The sequence below is a fragment of the Cynocephalus volans genome, chromosome 1 (genome assembly GCF_027409185.1).
Source record: "Cynocephalus volans isolate mCynVol1 chromosome 1, mCynVol1.pri, whole genome shotgun sequence".
Lineage (NCBI taxonomy): Eukaryota > Metazoa > Chordata > Mammalia > Dermoptera > Cynocephalidae > Cynocephalus > Cynocephalus volans.
In genome coordinates this window covers 46006259-46025934 of record NC_084460.1, presented here as the reverse complement: position 1 = coordinate 46025934, position 19676 = coordinate 46006259, and the positions used below count along the sequence as shown (strand labels likewise).

At 46.0% G+C, this 19676-nt stretch overlaps 1 protein-coding gene across 1 annotated transcript in view; it reads left to right on the top strand.

Moving 5' to 3' along the window:
• The first annotated feature begins 4176 nt into the window (after nt 1-4176).
• Nucleotides 4177-19676, top strand: part of NFATC2 (nuclear factor of activated T cells 2) — a 98395-nt gene continuing 82895 nt past the window's right edge. The window contains exon 1 of the mRNA XM_063095021.1: nt 4177-4306. Within this exon, the coding sequence (XP_062951091.1) occupies nt 4177-4306 (130 nt within the window). The remainder of the gene's footprint in view (nt 4307-19676) is intronic.

The following is a 19676-nucleotide window of genomic DNA, read 5'->3' as shown; positions in this document are numbered from 1 at the left end:
CAGAGAGCACTCAAGGAGGGACCACAGGGTGAGAGTGTGTGTCTTTTGTGTCCTTCCACTTTTTTCTATCTCCATGGCTACCACCATAGTCCAAGCTCCCATTATCTCCTGCCTGGATGGCTGTAAGAACCTCCTAACTGGTTTCCCTGTTTCAACCCTTGACCCCCACAGATTCTTCTCCATACAGGACCAAGAGCAATGGTTTGAAAACTCATATATGATCATGTCATGTGCTGCCTATTACTCTATAGTCATTCCTCATTGCTTTTAGGTTCAAAATTCTCAACATTCCCCCTGGGCCCCACTTACCTCCCCAGTCTTACTCTACACCATCTTCTTATCCATCCCTGAGCACCTGCCACTCTAGTCTTCTTTCAGGTCTTCCAACACTTCACACTTCCTCCTACCTCAGGGCCTTTGCACATGCTTTCTCGTCTGCTCATTAGTTCTTCCTTCCCATCCCAGCTTAAACATCCCCTCCCTAGGGAAGCCTTTCCTGGATTCGCTGTCTACATCAGGTTTTCTTGATATAAGTTCTGTAACACTTTCTCCTTTCCTTTCATGGCATGGATCTCATGTAACTATATCCCATGTAACTATACACTGGGGTATGTGCTTGTTCAATTGAGCTGAATTCCTGGGCCAGGGTCAAATAGTACCAATGTATGCTAGAAGTTTCACTCTCAGTGGCATCCCATTGCACTTTTGTTGGAGAGGCTGGAGAAAGACTAAAAGGTCAGGCCCTTTGCAAGAAGGTCAGCCACAGGGCACAGAGAAGGTTGGCAGAGCTGTACTGTCAATGTCTCCATCCCTGCCCCCACCCCCTGGAGTGGCCTCTCAGTGCATAAAGTTCATGCAATCTGCTCCTGGGCCTTGCTCCTAAGAGCACAAATTATTTATTTTGGAATTGAAAATATATCTTCCCTCAACCCCAACCGCACCCCAAACCTCCACCTTTAAGGTGACCTTTAGAGAAGAAAACCCTCTCTTCTCCACTGCTACAGCAGAAACTCTTTTATGGGTCGGGAACTAGTCTGAACCCCTTCCCTTTGAAGAACTCTGCTTTGGTGTAGACTTCAAATCCTAGAAGCTTTGAAAATATATCAGGTGTTCAGAGTGAGAGCTAAGGTAATTAGAATCTTATTTAAAATGTCCTGAACTGTCCTTCCTAAGGCTGAAGTTATTGTAGCCCTTAACCAGTTGTGATCTTCCCTTTATTACTTCATCTTATTATTGGGTATTGCAAGAACATGTTGAGTTGGGGGTAAGAATTTGGGTTTCTGCCCTAGCAATTGGGTGGCCAGGGTAAGCTTCAAGACGGAGGACCCTTAAAGAGAAATCTAAGGATCTTATATATACAAGGAGAGTCAAACTCCTCCATCCACCCATCCATAATCTGTTCAACCACGCATCCATCCACCCATCCTCCATTCACCCACAGATCCATCCATCCACCCACCCACCCTCCATTCATCCGCACATCCACTGTACATATTGAAGCTGTGAATGAGGAAATCATGGCCCCTGCCTTAGTGAATCTCATAAGCTAGTGGAGATAAAATTCTCCGATTGGCCCAGCCTGGGTCATTTGTCCACTTTCTTTGCCAGGGGATTTTGGGACAACTGGGTTAATTGTTCTATCAGGATTATGTTTAGAGTAGTTTCCCAAGGAACCCACTAGGGTGCTGTTATGAAAAGAAGTGGGGGAATGATTCTGGACAGGCACGATCAACATGTGTCTACTAGATTAGAGGCATTTAGTCATTATGGGATGGAGAGATGAGAAAAGATGTGTGTGGGGGTGTCACCAGCTTTTCTCTTTATCTACAGGACAAGGGAAGCCTGATTCGTTTCTTTACTCTGGCCAAATTTGGGGGTCTGGACCTTTGGTCCCTGTCATAAGGACCTAAGAGTCCATCTCCTTCTAGATACTTAGCTAAAAGTATCTCAGCTGGGGTCGTTGCTCTCTCTTCCTCCACCTAAATTTATTGGCCATCCTTAAGATGCTTGTTGGATACACACATTCTAGCTGTGAGTATGGTTAGGAAACAAAGCAAGGGATTTCTTTATGTTCTGAGAACCAGAAAGTGTTTCCCAAGACTCTGAAATGAGTCCTGAGCCAGGCCCAGGCCCCTGCAATGGAGTTTGATTCTAAACCAATGGTTCGCACCTCTGGCCACACATTGGAAACAACCAGGGAGATTTTACAAAATGCTAATGCCTGGGCCCCACCCCCCAAACATTCTGATTAAATTGGTGTCTGGTGGGGCCCAGGCATTTGAATTTTTTCACAGCTCACTAGGTGATTCTCTTGCGTAGCCTGGGTCAAGGACCAAGGTTCTAAGTGCAGTTTGAAAACCCTATTCATAGCTGTGCTTCTTTGCTGCAGGGTTTTAATTATGAGGAGGGTGGAGATTGTGCCTTGTGCTAGATCCCCAACATCTGTAGCGGTGCCAGGCGCTCAATAAGTATGTGCAGGATGCATGGTGATGGATGACTGACAGCTTTGCACAAATCCCTTTAATGCAGCAGAGAAGGCTTCCCCCAGAGGGTGCACATCCTCATTCTCCTGGCACTTGGGGAAGGATTCTAGTGACCTGAGGCAAGCTGTGGTTTTAATGGGGATCTTAGGACCTCTCCCACCTAATATTCTGACCCTTAACACCGGCTGCACTTTAAATTCAGCTGAAGTCTTTCAAAAAAATATCTTCAGACATTCTGGTTCAGTGTTTGGATTGCCACCTGGGCACAGGCATTTAAAAGCTGTCCCAGGTGATTCTAATGTGCTGTAAGGGTTGAAGGCCACTTTCTAACCTCCTTTTCTCCTTCTGTGAGTCTGTTTTCTGACTTCAGCTAACTTGGTCTGAGATCGCTGGAAGTATTTTACTGGGGGGTAGGAGGTACTGGGTTCTTAAGTGGTGTTTGCCAAGCATACTGGTTCATAACACTCACTTTGGGTGCTTGATTAAAAATACACATTCCTGAGCCCATACTCCAGACTTTTGGAATTGGAAGCTCCAGGGAGGGGCCTGGGAATCCATGGTTTTAAACAGCATCCAGGTGCACTTGTTACTGCCAACCTTTCCAACAGTACTGCACTCCTGGCTCTGCCTCCAACAAACCAAGCCCTTCTATCTCTTGCTCTTTCTCTTGGTTCTCATTGCCAGGCACACTTCCCCCAGATCTTTCCACCATTCGGGTTCGTTCAAAGGCCACCTCCCCAGGAAAGCTCTCCTTGACCACCCAAGGGACTGAAGCCTCCCCAGCCTTTACCCCATGCCCCTGGTGAGCTCTCTCCTGGCACCCTAAGGAGATGATCCCTTGTTCCCTTGTTTATCTCCTTCATGCCTCTCCTCCTTCCAGAACCTGAGCCTCCCAGGGCAACAGTGTCTGGTTCATGCTGGGTCCCCAGCATCTGGCACATGGTAGGTGGCCAAGAAGTGCAGATATAAGGATGGGACTTGTGCTTTCCGAGTATCTGTGACTCTTTCCAGGCCCTAGGCAATTGAGTTCAGGGGCACGCAGGTGTCTGAAGTGCCAGTGAAAATCACGCCACAGCTGTGGGTACACAGCGGCGCCTGGAGACAGGTGGGCGATGGAAGGGAGTAGGTGACTCCCTACCCCCTTGGAGAAGAAAAGCTGGGAGAAGGGTGGGATCAGATGGTCCCTTAGGGCAAAACTACTAATGGCAGCAGCTTTCTTGTCCAGACCCTGGCTCTTGCAGGGCGCGCCGCACTCTCCCCGGGGAGGAGAAAGTGTGACCGACGGCGATGGCACCGGCCGGTTGCTAAGCGCGGTGGCGGGCGCGCGGCCTCCTTCCTCCCGGGCCAGCCCCGGCCATGCGCCCCTCCCCCCAGCCCGCCCCGGTCCCCGGTGGCGGCCCCGCCCCCGCCGGCCTGGCCGCCCTGTCCCCGCCTCCCCCCTCCCCGGGCTGCAGCAGGTGCCTCCCGGAGCAGGAAGCTCGCGCCGCCGCCGCTCAGCTCCCCCGAGCACGTCCAGGACCCGCCGCGCCATCTCCGGACACGGCGTGCGTCCCCACGAGGAAAGTGACCCCGCCGCGCGAGCCGCCCCTCGGCCCCGCGTCCTGCCGCCTTCGCCACCCCCGGCGAAGGCCACGAAGACAGCCGCGCCTGTCCTCGCCCCCGGCCCTGCAAACCTCCCGCCACCTTGCGCGGCATGGACGCCCCGGAGCAGCAGCCCGACCCCGACGGCGGGGGCGCCCCGGGCCACGAGCCCGGGGGCAGCTCCCAAGACGAATTCGACTTCTCCATCCTCTTCGACTATGACTATTTGAATCCCATCGAAGGTCGGTGCAGGCTCCCTCCGGCCTGGCCCTCGAGCCCGGGCAGGGGCTTGGGCTTGGGCCTGGGGCGTGGGCACAGTCTCCTGTCTGCCCCAGATGTCACACTGACTCGGGGGCCTGGAGGGGGGGTGCCCTACTCAGGTGAGAGGGAGGGGAGGCGGCGTCGGTGACCGCTGCCTCCCTTAGGGGGCGGTAGGCTCACTCTTGCCCTGTCGCTGCGTCGGTTTCCAGTTACTTGTGACTTCTTCCTGAGGCTCAGTGTTAGCAAAGCAATAGGTGGCAGGTACCAAGGCTGGGATGGCGGGCTCTGCTGGCCCTTCGCCTGGGACCTTGTGCTCAGACGGCAATGGAAGTGATTTATTTGCCTTTGGAGTGAAGAGGCGAGGAAGCAAAAGAACAGAGTACAGAGGGGGCCTATGCGACTGAACCTGATGTTCAGGGCAGGGGACTGCTTCTCCTTCTCTCCAGGCACTTAAGTGAGACAGCACTGCCCCCAGCACCTCGTGTGAGCAGCAGTTGTTGGGGACTTTGTGTTGAAACTAAGGAAGAGGTTGTCTGTGTCTAATGCTGGAGAGTGGTTTTACTTTGGTTTATGAGGCCGGCCCATTTCCTCCCTGGGTTCTGCTGCTGCTACGTTTGCAAATCATCCTCAAGTGGATCAGTCTGAACTTTATCAAGGGATCTTCTACTCCTGAGGCATAATGGATGGGGGAAGGGGTGGGGTGGGGAGAGCAGGAGTGTGGATTCAGGAAGACACAGGCTATTTCTGCCTAAACTCAGCGGTCTGTGCCTGCAACTGCCCTCTGTTGCTGGGGGCTGGGGACTTCCCCAGGCTGGGCCCAGTGTTCATCTGTCATTTCACGTGTTCAGCAGGAGCATTCATGAGGAGGTGGAGGTAACGTGCCCAACCTCACTGTATTTTTCTGGTTAGCAGGTTGTCTTGGAAAAAAACAAAAAAAAACCCAACCAAGCTTACTAATTTTCACAGCCCAGCCCAGCCCTTGCTTGCTGAAGGCTCAGGAGCAAGCCCAGTGGTAACTTCCAGATGCACTCTGGGCCTGCCTGCATCTGGTGTGTAGGAAGGGCTTGGGCTGGCTGGCTGGTGCAGGAAGTCTGTCAGGGATACTCAGTGGCTGTTTCCCACAGATGCTGTGTTGGGCAGATGAATGAAGTTTTAATTTTCCTTCCATCACTGTCCTCACTGGCCACCTTAGGTGAGGGGCTTGCTTTGACTTTGGGTATTGTCTTCACTTGAATACCTGAAGATGGTAAATAGTAATAATTTTGTGTTTTGGCAGGAGATGGAAATAATTAGCCAGCCAAAGAGACTAGTCTTCTAGAGTTGCAATCTGGACGACATCCTTTGCTTTGAAAAGATTCAATTAAGAATCTGCAAACGATCCATGCTAACATCAGTGGTCTTTCTGTTCATTAAGATTAAAGTCATGTTTTGCAGTGAACTAATACTTAAACCCCTCCCAGATTTGCAATCAGCTAACATTTGTGTGTATGTGAAGTGGGGGGATGGGGGTGATTTCCGGGGAAATAGTTTCCAAGCCAAATTTGATGGGAGGTATTTTTTATAGTTTTTCTTGGCAAGCAGTGCTTGGTGGCCACCAGATGGGTGTCTAAATGACCAGTGAAAGTCTGGAATCTGTTTTTTTCTTTTTTTTGAAGTGAAATTATTTTTTTAAAGTTTCAGATTTACAAAAAAGTTGTAAAGATAGCACAAAGAGTTCCCATATACCCAGCACCCAATTTCTGCATATTATTAGCATTTACATTAGTATGCTATGGTTGTTATAATTAATGAACTAGTGTGGACACATTATTATTAATTAAAGTCCGTACTTTATTCAGATTCAGAGTCTGACTTTTATGACCTTGACGTTTTTGAGAAGTACTGGTTAGGTATATCGTGGACTTTTCCTCAATTAGGGTCCTTCTGATGTTTTTTTTCCATAATTAGAATAGGGCTATGGGTTTTTTGGAGGAGGGTCACAAGGGCAAAATACCTTCTCATCACATCATGGCAAAGGTGCATACTGTCTACATGATTTATCACTTTTGATGTTTATCCCGATGACCTGGCCCAAGTAGTATTTGTCAGCTTTCTCCACTGTACTCCTTTCCAAACTGCTCTTTGGAAGGAAGTTATTATGTGAAGCCCATAGTAATCTGTTTGTAAAATAATGACTCTGGAATCTGTTTGTAAAATGATGACTCTTTGCTGGGAGGTAGAGAGAAAGGAGTGTCAGCTTTGGGAGGCTAATGTGAGATGTCCCAGATGTGGCTCTGGTTTACCCAGGTGTTAATTGCAGTCACCTCTCTTTGCTTCCACATGGTGGAACTCCCCAAGGGCCAACACCAGCCTTTATCTTGCTCTTGGGCTTTGTCCCAGATGACAGCATATTGGTGACTTATGTGACATGTTGTCCTTAACTCTGAACATGAGCTTGGCAAAAACCAAGTAGTGCAAAGGACTGCTAATGGGATAGACATCATTGTCAGAATTGGTGAAGGTACTTAAGGAATTTTGGGGAAGTTGGGTGCTCATTTTATGATATTTTAGAATGTAGTAGATATTTATTAGCCCATATAGTACCCCTCCAACCCTAGCAGTTAGGAACTATTATTAGCCCCATTTTATAGAGGAGGACACTAAGGCACAGAGGTAAACTAATTTTTCCCAAGAAAACAGAGCTGGTAAATGCAGAGTTGAAATATGACCTCAGGAAGCCTGCTCCAGAGCCTGTGTCCCAAACTACTATGTGATGGTTCCTTACTCCTTCATGGGATGACAGACACACGTAAAGCACTGGCAAGGTGCCTGGGGCCATGTCGAGGCTAGACTTGAACATTTACCAACAGGTTCATCTTAAGCAAGATCTCTGGACCTCTGTTTGCTTATCTGTAAAATGGCTGAATAACTACTTACCTCATAGGGTCGTTGTCTGCCTTGAATGGGTTAACCCATTTAATTTTAGTTAATTAACACAGGGTGTGATTTGTTGGTAGCATTTTATTAAACTCTTGTATTTGTTAAGAGGTGCTCAATTAATGTGAGCCATTATTCGTTTACTCATCCAACTGACTATTTATTGAGCACCTATTATGATGGAACCTAGGGCTACAATGGGGAATAAGATCCAGCTCCTGCTCTCACTGAGCTTGTGCCTCTAGTTATGCCTCTATTCTTTTCTCTTATCTAACTGTGTTGACTAATATCTCTGGTAGAATGTTACATAATAGTGGAAATGATAGGCATCGTTGCCTTGTTCTTGACCATAGCAGGAGTGCTTCTACTGTTGGCTTTAAGACTGAGGTATATGTATCTTATTATGTTTAAGAAGTATCCATCCATTCTTCTTGAGAGTTTTTATTAGGAATGGGAGTTGAATTACAACAAAGGCTTTTTAGCATCTAGGGAAAAATATGATTTTATTCTTCTTAGACCTATTAATATGTTGGCTTATATTAACAGATTACCTAATATTGAGACATTCCTGGTATAAACCCCACTTGGTAACTGTGCATTATTATTAGTTTTTTTTATGGTGGTGGTAGCATTTTTTGATAATATTTTATTTGGGATTTTTTTTTCAGTAATATTTATGAGTAATATTTGTCTGTAACATCCTTTTTTGTGTGCTATCAGGTTTAGGTTTTTTTCCTTTTCCATGCTCAGGAACAAACTGGTACTCTCTGGTGTCTAAAGGTGGGATAGAATTCTTCTGTAAAGCGATTGGAACCTGGTGCTTTTTGTGGAGCTGTTTTTTGATAGCTTTCTCTACTGTGTCCGTGGGAATTAGCTATTTATACTTTCTATTTCTACTGAAGTCAATTTTGGTAAATTGTGTCTTTCTAAGAAATTATCCATTTCATCTCTCTAGGTTTTCAAATTTATTTGCCTAGAGATGTGCAAAGTGGACTCCTATTTTTTTCTAGTGAAGGAGACAGCCAAGTTCATAGTGATAGAAAAAGTGGGTGCAGGGGTGGGGGAGTCCTTACTGGGGCCACTGATGCCCCTTTGGAGGAGGAAGATGTGTGGCTGTCAGCAAACCACTCAGAAGTTGAGCTCTGTGTGTGCTTGTTGATTAAATGGATTCTTGCTGCTCCCAACTTGTAATACACTAGGAGAGACAGGTGAGTACTGGGAATCCCTGGTCACCTCCAGAGGTGCCAAATCTCCTGTGTACTATGTTGGGGACAGACATGTTGGGCGTGCTCACTTCTGGTCTTCCTCAATAGGTCTGGTGCGTCCCTCCTTTGATTGGAATATAGCACCAACTTTGGCCTTTCAGAAGGGAAAACAGACTCTTCCTGGTCATTGCTTGTTGCTTTATGGAATGTTTCCTGTGATCCTTAAACTTTTGGGGTCACAGCCCTATGAAAGCTGCAGATTCCATACACACACATACACAGTACAGGAGTAAATATGCACACACCGTGCATGCACCCTGCATCCCTTTCCTTTGTGCACGCCCCTCCTCCTGCATCCTCCTCAAACGCACACCCCCACATGTGCATTTCATACCATTTTTCAGGGTGAGTCCAGACTTTTCTGTTGTCAATTCCGAAATGTCACCTGCATTTCAATGGAACACCTGCTCTCAACCCATTCACAGAGGACAATGCAAACCTCTTTTTTTCAGCAAACACACTGAATGCTGGGTTTGTGCCAGGATGTATGGGGGTATAGGGACAAATTAGATGTGGTACCTGCCCTTACCTGCCCCCAGGCCAATACAAGATACAGCCTGGTAAACAAATAGGGACAAATGAGGTACTGTGATACAGTATCTGGTGGTGGTTTTTTTTTTTTTTTCTTTTTTCTTTTTGGTGCTTACTAAAAATAGAGTTCTACACTAAGCAAGCAGGTTCACTAAACACATGTGACATTCAGAGATTTTGCCGTCTGTGTTGAGTTAAGGACAGACCTTAATAAACCTGCTTTGGACAAATAAGTCTCCAGGTACAGCTGGAAAGGTGAAATGGGGGCTGGCACTGAGCAGTGGCCTTGTCAGGGAGGTGATGGAAATGGGGATAAAGGGGCCTCAATCATTCCTCACTGCTGAACACATGTCATCCCAGCTTCCAAATTAAAGGCCCCTGTTATTTAGGTGGCCCTAGAGGCTCTTAAAACCTTAAGGCAGTGTTATTCAGATTGTATCCCAAGGCTCTCTAGCCCCAGAAAGTGGTGGGTTAAACACATTTAAAAAATGCAGCATGGAGGCACATATTCTCAATCCTGGCTGTGCGCTAGTATCTCCCAGGCTGCACGCTGGACTAATGAAGTCAGACTCTTTGAGGGCGCTGAGAGCATGCATCAGTAAATGCCAGAGCAGGCCTTGGTTCTGGGCACTTGGGGTCCCAAGTCTGTGCCCTCGGCCCTACAGGTCAGTCAGAAGGAGGCCACTGAGACAGCAGGTCCCCATTTAGAGCTGCAGTCTCCAACTTTGTCAGGTGTGTCCTAGGTATGGTAGCATGTGTGCACGTTTGCCCCTTATAGTTGATATTTACATAACTTAAAATTGTATGTTTACTACCCTCCAAATGGGATTATGCTCATTATAAAACTTCCAGTAAACATAGAAATGGAAAAGTACAGGATTTAAATGGGAGTTCTGCTTTTTTATTTTTTATTTTTTTACATTTCTTCCCACATCTCAGCGGGTTGTCATGTATACCTCCTGGGGTCTCTGTGTCCTTGTTCCCTCAGCAAGTCAGAGCACCAGGTCTAGAATCAGAAAATGCTGTCTCAAAATTCTGCCTAAGCTGCCTTCTACCTGGGTGACCTTGGCTAAGCAGAAGTGCCTAACATATGGCAAACATGCGATAAATACCTGCCGAATAAATGAATGAAAAGTTGCCTGATTCCTTGTTAGTCGAACACTGGGGGGCACGTGGCCTGGGTTCTCTGGGCAGGCATTTTCTTATCTGTGAGATGGGGCTGGTGATGGCAGTGATGACTAGAGCTGACTTGAAGCTTCAGTGAGACTGTGACTCAAGCACAGGCAGCAGGGGCTTCGTGAATGAAGGATGCTGGTGGCGGTGGTGATGGGCTCTGAGAAATCTTCTAGCTCTCCTGAATTCCTAAAGGCGTTGAGTCCTTGGAGGAGAGAGTCTTTCCCTTGGACTCTGATCAATCTCGAACCTTAGAGAGAGATGGGCCAGGAAACGAAGGAGTGTGCTGCCTGGGAATGGGAGAGGAGTGATTGGCTGCTGGGCTGGAGTCTGGCACTATAGCAAGATCTAACTCTCATGCTTGTTCAGTTCTGACTCTAAAAACTCTCATCTGTCCCTACCTCAGCCCTGGAACTTGGCTGGCTGCAAAAACTTCCTCAGTTGTCCAGATTCTGTGGCTGGAAGTTTCCCATGTGGCTGCCTCTCTTGGGGATGCAGGGTCTCCCCAGGTGTCGTGCCCTGGCCCTATGGGACTGCCTGAGCCAGGGCCAGGAAGGAGTAGCCCTGAAAACACAGTGTGATGGATGCACTGTAGCTTCCCCCAAGAAGAGATTTCCCCCTCCCTCCCTCCTCAACACAGGAAATAGCTACAGTCTCCTCAGAGCTCTAGCCAGCCTCGGCTTCCCTGGGCTGGTGCAGGGTTAGATTTTTGCTGATTGTCCCCAAACAGAGCTCAGAGAATAAGGCAACACTTCAACCCTGAAGCTCTTCCTGGGGGGGGCCAGGGACTGTCTGCTTCCCTACAGTTCCCCAAACCAAGAGGAACTGCCTTTGAGTTTTTTCCTGAACTTTTATTATGAACTTTCCCCCAAGTATACAAAAGTAGAAATAATGGTGAAATTAACTCTCATGTTCCCATCACTCAGCCTCCACAATTATTAACATAAAGCCAATCTTATTCTGCCCCTCCCATCCCAATGTATTTTCCCCACTCTCACCCCATTACTTTAAATCAAATCCCAGATGTCATAATATTTTATTAATAAATAGATTAGTATGTATATCTCAAAGATAAGGATGCTTGAGAAAAAATTAAATGCCATTAAACAAAAAAATTACTTAATATTGAATATCCAGTGTTCAAATTTTCCTATTTGTCTCACAAACGTCTTTTCCTAGTTATTTGTTTGAACCAAGATCCTAACACGATCTTTACATTTTATTGCATTGACATGACCATTACATCTTTTTTTCCTATAAAAATCCCCATCAGTCTGTTTTCTTGCCATTTATTTGTTGAGGAACAAAGTCATTTTTCCTGTGCAGTTCTCCACTCTCTGGATTTTGCCAGTTGCATCCTTGTAGTGTCTTTTAACATGTTCCTCTGTCCCCTCTATTTCCTATAAACTGGCATTTAGCTCTAAAGCCCTATGTTTTACACCTTTAATTTTTTTTTTTTTTTGCCTCTGCAAAAGAAATATGCCAAAGGCAGATTATGAGCTACAAGCAGAGCAGGGAGATCGCTTTTTCTGAGTTTGCATTTCAGACCTCTCCTACCTTCTAATCTGAGGTTTTGGGAAAGAGCAGTTTTTCAGCTTGGGCCTATTTTAGGTAATAAAATGCATTTCTGAAAGCCAGCCCTTCACATGTGAATTTTAATTGAGCCATGCCTGAGTGAGCTTTCTGAAGGGATGAAAGTGGCCTGCAAAGCAGGATTTGTAAAGGTCTTTATCAAAATAGACCTGCTTGGGCATGCTTGCAAATTGAGAATGTTAAATGAGTGGGAAAAACCACCTTAAGTCTGAAATGCCTGCAAAAGTTATTTTAAAGGCTATGGAAAGGGACTGTTTACCTGTATAATCCTAAGAAGGTATGCTGTAGGTCTGAAATCCACAACGGGTTACATCACCTCTGTTGCCATGGAGTAGAGAGAAATGTCTAAATGATGAGGGGTTGGCAGGGGCCACTGATTAAGTGTACCCAGCCCCAGGAACATGGCACTGAAATGAAAGCTCCTGCAGAAAAGTATAAATAAAGAACCCGTTGGTCAATAATGTATTAATTTTAAATCTCTGCCTCTGGCCAAGGGTTATGTGGGCCCCACTGTCTTCAAGAAGTTTCCATTTAGATTTTAAGTTGGCTGAAAGAAAAGTGGGAATCAACTTTTTGGGCTGTGCCAGAGTGTGTAGGACTCAATAAGTGGCGAAGCTCTCTGAGGTGGCTGGTGTGAGGGTGAGGACTCTCTGCTAAGTTGGTTAAGAGGTGATAAAAATGGAAAGCGGCTGTCACCCCCCCCCCCAGCCCTGCCCATGTCCCCTTCTGCACGTCTTTGATGGAGGGGGTGGTTTAGCTGTGGCGAACCCTGTTTTCTGCAGGAAGATTATCTGAAGTCTATTTCCAGTTAATTCTTCTGACCAGATCTTTCCTTCTCCTTTTGGTGAGGAAGCCACCCCAAGTTCTGCTCTCTGTCATGCAGTGTACTCTCTTCTGTTAGAAACAGACCTCACTACATCATAAGTGCAATCTTAAGTGGCTGTCTCCTTTAAACATGGAGGGAGTACAGCAAGGTGATTGTATAAATAAATTACGGTGAATTCATACAATGAAAGACTACATGGCATTAAGAGAAATGACTATTGCACACAGTAAAGATAAATCACAATGTCGAGCAAAAGAAGTGAGACGTACATCCTGTATGATTTTATTTATTTAATGGTGGAGAGTAGTTGGACTCAGTTTAGGATGAGAGAAGTCAGGCCAGTGGTTCCTCCCGGGGGAGGGTTACTGGCTGGGTGGGGCCACGAGGGAACCCCGTTAGGGGGCTGGAAATGTTCTATATCTTTAGTGTGTGTACATGTGTAAAAAGGCACAAAATGTGCACTAAATATTTGTGCATTTTACTGCATATGTGATGCCATAATTTCTTAAATTTTTTGTCCAATTCTATGAATCTTATTTATTTTTTCCTTTTTTTTATTGTGGTAAATTATATATAACATAAAATTTTCTATTTTAACCATTTTTAAACATATAATTCTGTGGCGTTAATTACATTCACAATGCTGTGTGACCATCACCTCTATTTCTGAAACTTAGTGATACCACAATTTGACTCCCAGCTTTGCCCCTGACTATTTTTGTGACCTTGGGAGTTTCCCTGCACCCTGAGCCCAAGTGTCCCCATCTCTAACTCAGAGGTGTGGATAGTACCTGCCTCCCAGGGTGGTTGTAAGCTGCAGACAGAGGTAGTACAGGCCAAGGCTTGTGGCACAGTGAAGATCAGCTATTAAAATGAACAAAAATAGGAAAATCTCTGGAATTCTTAAAGGCAGGAGGGCTCCATGAAGTGGCTTTAAACCAGCACGAGGAAGTTCTTCCCATCCAAATTTGAGGATGGAGATGAGTCTTGTGTCTGCCTGATGCCTGGGCCCTGCCACCCCCATCTAGAAGGTGACCTCGAGACCTGTGGGTTGCAGATTCCATACGTTTCTCCACCTCTCTCCAAAAGCAGTATGTGTCAGTGCGTGGGCGCGTGTGTTTTTGCAAACAGCCATGCCAGCAGCCAGTCTGTAAGGCTTGCTGCTTGTGGATCGTCCCAGTCCTGTGTCCTGGGCGCCCGGCCTCCTGGCCACCTGCCTGGGAAGCACTGCTGAGCCCTCCTTTGGGCCCCGTCTGGTGAAGTCAGACAGCTGTCTTAGCTGGGGCAAGGTCAGCAAAGACCATAGTATTCAAGGTGGCTTTTTCCAGTGGTTCCACATTGACGAGACAGGACGGTAAACGTCCTCCCTTCCCTTTCTGGCATTTCTGAACTTGATTTATCTGGATGGAATTTCTCAGCTTTCAGACCTCATGTCTGGATGTGTCACCTCTGAATGGAGGGTGTGACCACCTGATTCTCCATCATTATTAATACACATGATTCATTGATTGGGAATCCAATCACTGTGGTGTGTGTGTGCATGACGGGGAGCAGAAGCAGTCTGGGGGGCTTTTTGGAAAGTTTGCTGAGTATCAAATTCCTTACTTGAAGGCAGTCCATCGCTTTTCAAAGAAGTTCTTTCCTGTAGCTTGTGCAAGCTGGCCAGATGAAAAATCCATTCGCCTTCCCGCTCCTGTTTGCTCCTCTGCACAGCCCCTCGTGTGCAGGAAGTTATGAGAGTGGGCGGGTGGCAGGACCCGTCCCCTCCACCTTCTCCCCTTTCCTCCGGCTGCAGATCTGCGGTGCCAGCCTGTGGCATCCTCAGCACTGCCATGGCGACAGACTGTGATGTCTCACGCCCAGGACCTGGGACTCACACCACCTCATGTGGGTGTGAGCTCATCAAGCGGTGGGTTGGATCCCCTTGGACAGGGATGGGCCATTGCTCTGCGGCCCTGTCACCAGTCTGAGGGGTGTCTAGCCTCCAGGACAGGCCTCAGCTCCTCTCCTCCATGTCGTCGTTCAAGCCTGAAAGCACCTTTTAACATTCTCTCCTCCTCCTGCCCCCCTCGAAGGACAGATGCCTCATGTAGGTTCCCTAGCTGAGTTTCTATTTTGGTCATTGTACTCTGCTTCCCAAAAGTTCCACTGCCTGTAGTTCTAGGCGGAGATGTTCTCTTGCTGTTCCTTTTTTCAAAAGCGATCTGTTGGCTGGTGGGTTGGCACTGAATTGCCACCTCAGACTCATGGCACTGAATGGCCACCTCAGACTCACGCCCAGGACCTGGGACTCACACTACCTCATGTGGTGTGTCCATCTGTGAGGGCGAGCGACAGGCCTGCAGGGAACTCCAGGGGGACAGACACTGGTGGAGACCACCGTGTGGCCTGAGTGTGAGTTTTAAAGTATAACCTGATTTAATCCTGGGACAGATGGAGGGATTGTGAACATTCCAGCAGAAAGGAATTGGTATCTTCAGTTGTCAGTGGCATTCTACCTCCTGAGTAAAACGATGGGACCCCCAGAATAGTTCCTATTCCAGGGTGAACCTCATTTCCCTGTGTAAGGGTTAAGGTGTCACTGTCCAGAAAATAGCCCCTTTCACAAAAAGTGGGGTAGAGTAATGGTTAAGGGGGGGCGGTAGAGGAGCCAGGTTGCCTGACATTGAATCCTGTCTCTGCCACTTAGAAGCTGTGTGACCTTGAGCAAATTACTCACCTTCTCTGAGCCTAATTTTTCCCATTTATAAAATGGGGAAACTCTATCACCTGCTTAATAAGGTTCTTATGAGACAAACGTTAATATGTGTTAGATATGTACAGAGATTTTTGGTATAAAAGGTTATAAAAGATGTGTTAGTTATTATCATTTTTGTTATTACAAGTAGCTCACTGAACCACTAACACTTTAGTAACATTTAGTGGATCCACTTCCAGGTAGTGAGATTTAATTGATCTGCTTCCGGGAGGTGGGAAGTACAAAGCATGGGGTGGAGGGGGGTATTGGAGGCATTCTTTACCTACTCCACATTTTCTGAAGGTCAGCAGAATCTGCGATGAGAAAGAGAATTCCCAAAGTGCTGACCAATCCATTTTATTTTTGTAATAATTTCTTCCTTTTTTTCTTTTTTTTTCTTTTTAAATGCTTTTGAAGGGGTTAGGTGCTAATTTCAAGGGGTTAGGTGTCACATTTTCAAGTTGTTGTGAAACAGAGCAACTCTAGCAGGGAAAGGGCAGAATTTTCACTTCAAAGATCATTCTTTCAATAATAATAATTATCTGAATAGACCCCATTATTTATTCCATGTGTTTTGGGATTTGTGTGGATTAGCAAACTGTCAGGTTGGTATCATCACCTCTGTGTTACACATTAGGATGTGGAGTTTCCCCAGGTCTCACAGGCCGGGGGTGGGGGGGGGGTGGAGCTAGGCTTCTATTTTGGTCATTCTATTCTGCTTCTTGAAAATTCCACTGTGCTTGCCTTCTGTTGACTGAGACCTGGATCTCAGGGCAGATCTCTTGCTGATGGGAGCAAGAGAATTCTCTGACAATCTTGGGAATTTTGACAATATTGGAAATTCTCTGGCAGTCTTGTCCTTCAGTTTCTGGGAGTGACCAAAGACATCCCCCCTGCCTCCCAAGTATTCATGGAGCCTAGATATTGGGTAAGCACCCAGGAACTTGATGAAAGGAAGGGTGGTAATAACGAGAACTTCCAGATGTCTGCTGCAGAGATGAGTTACCTGCTAGCACTGCTGGTGGGCAGACGTCTCATTTCTGCATCGTTTCGGGTTTGAGGGCATGACTCATGGTTGACGCTTCCAGCAGTCTTTGGCCTCTGCTGTGTGCAGGCCCTGTGTGCCATGCTAGGCTGTAAAGCACAGAGCAGCCCTTCTCAGCTGAGGGCAGTTCTCCCTCGCAGGAGACGTGTGGCGCTTGCCTGGAGACATTTTTTGTTGCCACAGCTGGAGAGGGGCAGGGATGCTATACTGGTTTCTAGTGGGTAGGGGCCAGGGATGCTGCTAAACATCCTACAAACCTCCACAACAATCATCCAACGCCAAATGTCAGTTGTTCTGACTTTGAGGTCTCTGGCCTGGGGAGGTTGAGATTAGGTTTGCCTGGGGTTAAGTGGTAGGACTTTAGGCAAGTTAATTCACCTCTTTGTGTCTCAGTTTTCTCATCCATAAAAGGAGAATAAACAGCGACCACCTTACAGGTTGTTGTGAGGGTTAAATAATTTACTACATGGAATATGTTTACAACAGTGCCTGGCACGTAAGTTTCTCAATAAATTTTAGCTGTTTTATAATTATTGTCATTATTAATAATTATTGACATAAGACCCCTATTTGCCTTCAAAAATCTCAGAGTCTAGGGGGGAGACAGACAAATGAATCTGTAGATAGACTTTAGTATGGAACTCTATAGGATCTGGGGGCGTAAAAGAGCTACCTGATCCAGCCTGGGGGATCAGGGAAGGCCTCCAGGAGGAGATGGTTCAAGTCAAATTGTGATGGACCAATAGTGGCTTGTTAGGAGAAGTGAGATCAGGAGGTATGGAAGAGAGTTCTGAGCAAGGGGAATAGCATGTGCAAAGGCATGGAGGCGCAGAGGACCTAGAATAGCAACCTCGGAATCCCCTGTTACTGCTTCCACCTTCTTCCTGCCTTTTGGTACTGGTGCCTCAAGGCATGGCAGGTAAAATGATCTTAGGTAGTCCACAGAGGAGTACATTGCATATAATGAGAGCTCTCTCCTTTTCAGTACTATTTTCTCCTTGAGCTCATCAGAATGAGTGGAGTCTGAGTTGGGTGCTACTGTGTCTTTAACACCTTTCCTTCTAATACTTGCTATTCTCTACCCTTACCTCCAGACCATCACATAGGTAGGCTTTCTGGGGTTATGCAAGTGCTCCATATCTTGACTGTGCTGTGGTAACGAGGGTGTATAACATTTGGCAAAACTCATCAAAGTCTGCACTCAACATTTGTATATATAAATTGTACCTCAATAAAAAAAAAAGGATCGGGGGGATGGGGGTGAGTAAGCCTCAGTCTCAGAGCCTTTGGCCAGCCACTGTGTCTCACTTGAATTTGGTAACTTTTATTTTTATTGTATTTTTACCCTACCTTCTATTTATGGAGGTGACGCTGATTTTCCATTTGTGGTAGTGGTGTAAAGTTTCCTTTTAAAATTAAAAAAAAAAAAATACGTGAGTCAATGTAAATAGGAATATTAAGTAAATAATATTTATTAGTGGGCCGTGGGTAGAGCAAAGATTGTACAAGTGGTAAGAAAAGCAAGATTTTTGGAAATCCTCCTGAGAAAATCTGGTTCTGAGATGAAACTAACCACCCCGTGCCATGTGGCATTGCAATGGCTATGAGAGAGCTGTCTTTAAGGGGAAATAGCAAGGAATCTAAGCTACTTAAAGAAATATTTTACTGATGCACTCCTTGTGAAATTTACTGTCAAATTCCCAATTAAATGATGATCAATTATCTTCATATTCCCTGCTTGCTGTTAAACATTCAAAGTCTTAGGGAGAGGGAAAAAAAAAAAAAAGAAAAACTCTGCTGCTTGGATTAATTAATACCAATGTACACACTTTAAACACTTTGCTTAGCAAACCAGGGCTTTCTGTTTTTCAGTGCTTCCAGGGAGCATGAGCGATGTGTGTTTGCACGGCCATGTTTCTACGATTTCACATCAGCCCCAAGGGTGTGTTTCTGATAAGATGCAGTGCAGTTTTTTGCTCAGAGACTTTTTGTGTTTTGTTTTGCTGGTTCACAGGGCAGCGAATTCTCAAAATATTGTCAGACATGGATTTGACATTGATCTTTTTCTGGATTAAAAATCTATGCTCTGTTCCCTGCCAGGGAAGCGTGCGCATGTGTACGTGTGTGTGAGTTCAAATGCAAGTTCACAGGGAACTGCAGCTTCACAAGAACACCAGGCCCTACAGACTCTAGCTAGAAAGATCAAAGGATTTCGGAGCCAGAAGCAACCAAGGAGACTGATTCAGTTGAGCGCCATTCTGTCATAAATGAGAAAGGGTTGAGGCCTGGAGTGGGTGGGGGACTTTTCCAAGGTCACACAGCTAGTTAGTGGCAGAGCAGGACTAGATTAAGTTTCCTGTTTCATAAACCAGGTTTCACTACTAAATATCATGTTGTGTCAATACCACCACCTATAAAGTAAAATTAAAAATATTTGTTTGGGGATGTTTCTTTTCTCCATATAATATAAAAATAAAAAAACTCCTTTCTGCCATGCTATTGTCTCCTAATTACTTAGCTCCCCTTCCTAGAGGAAGTCACCGTTACCGGTAACTTGCAGAGAACCTGTGCATCCATCAGCTGTGTGCGCGGCACGTGTGCACATGTGAGTGTGTCTACGTGCACACTCTCTCACTTCCCTCTTTGCACCATGCACATTGTATACATCTTGCTTTTCTCCTTTACTACTAAATTTTAGTGATTATTCCATATCGATGCAGAAAGAACTTTTTCAAGCTTTTTAATGGCTGTATTGTATCCCATCGTATGAACCAGAATTTAACCCATCCTCAACTGATGGGCTTCAGGTTGCTTCCAGTCTTTTGAAATTGCTAACAGGGCTGCAGTAAATAATCTATGCACACTTCATTTTGCACAGATGAGTGTGTATCTGTAGGATACATTTCTAAAAGTGGCATTGCTTGGTTCTAAGGGTGCATGTGTTCGGAATTTTGATAGATATTACCAAACTACCCTCTCTACCTTTTGGTCTGGATATGAGAATCTTAGAGTAGTGGTTTAAATATTCCACACTGACTCTTTTGAACTCTCATCATTCATTCGTTCACCCAGCCAACAAATCTTTTTTGAGGGCCTGCTTTGCAGCAGGTCCCACCAGGTGCTGGGGTACAGTGTGAAGCAAGATAGTGGCATTTATGATTGGTGGGGGTGGGGCTGGAGGTTGGGGAGAGGCAGACAATAAACAGAGAACACCACAGTTAATTGGAATGGCGAGAAGTTCACAGAACACAGCAGGGACCATGAG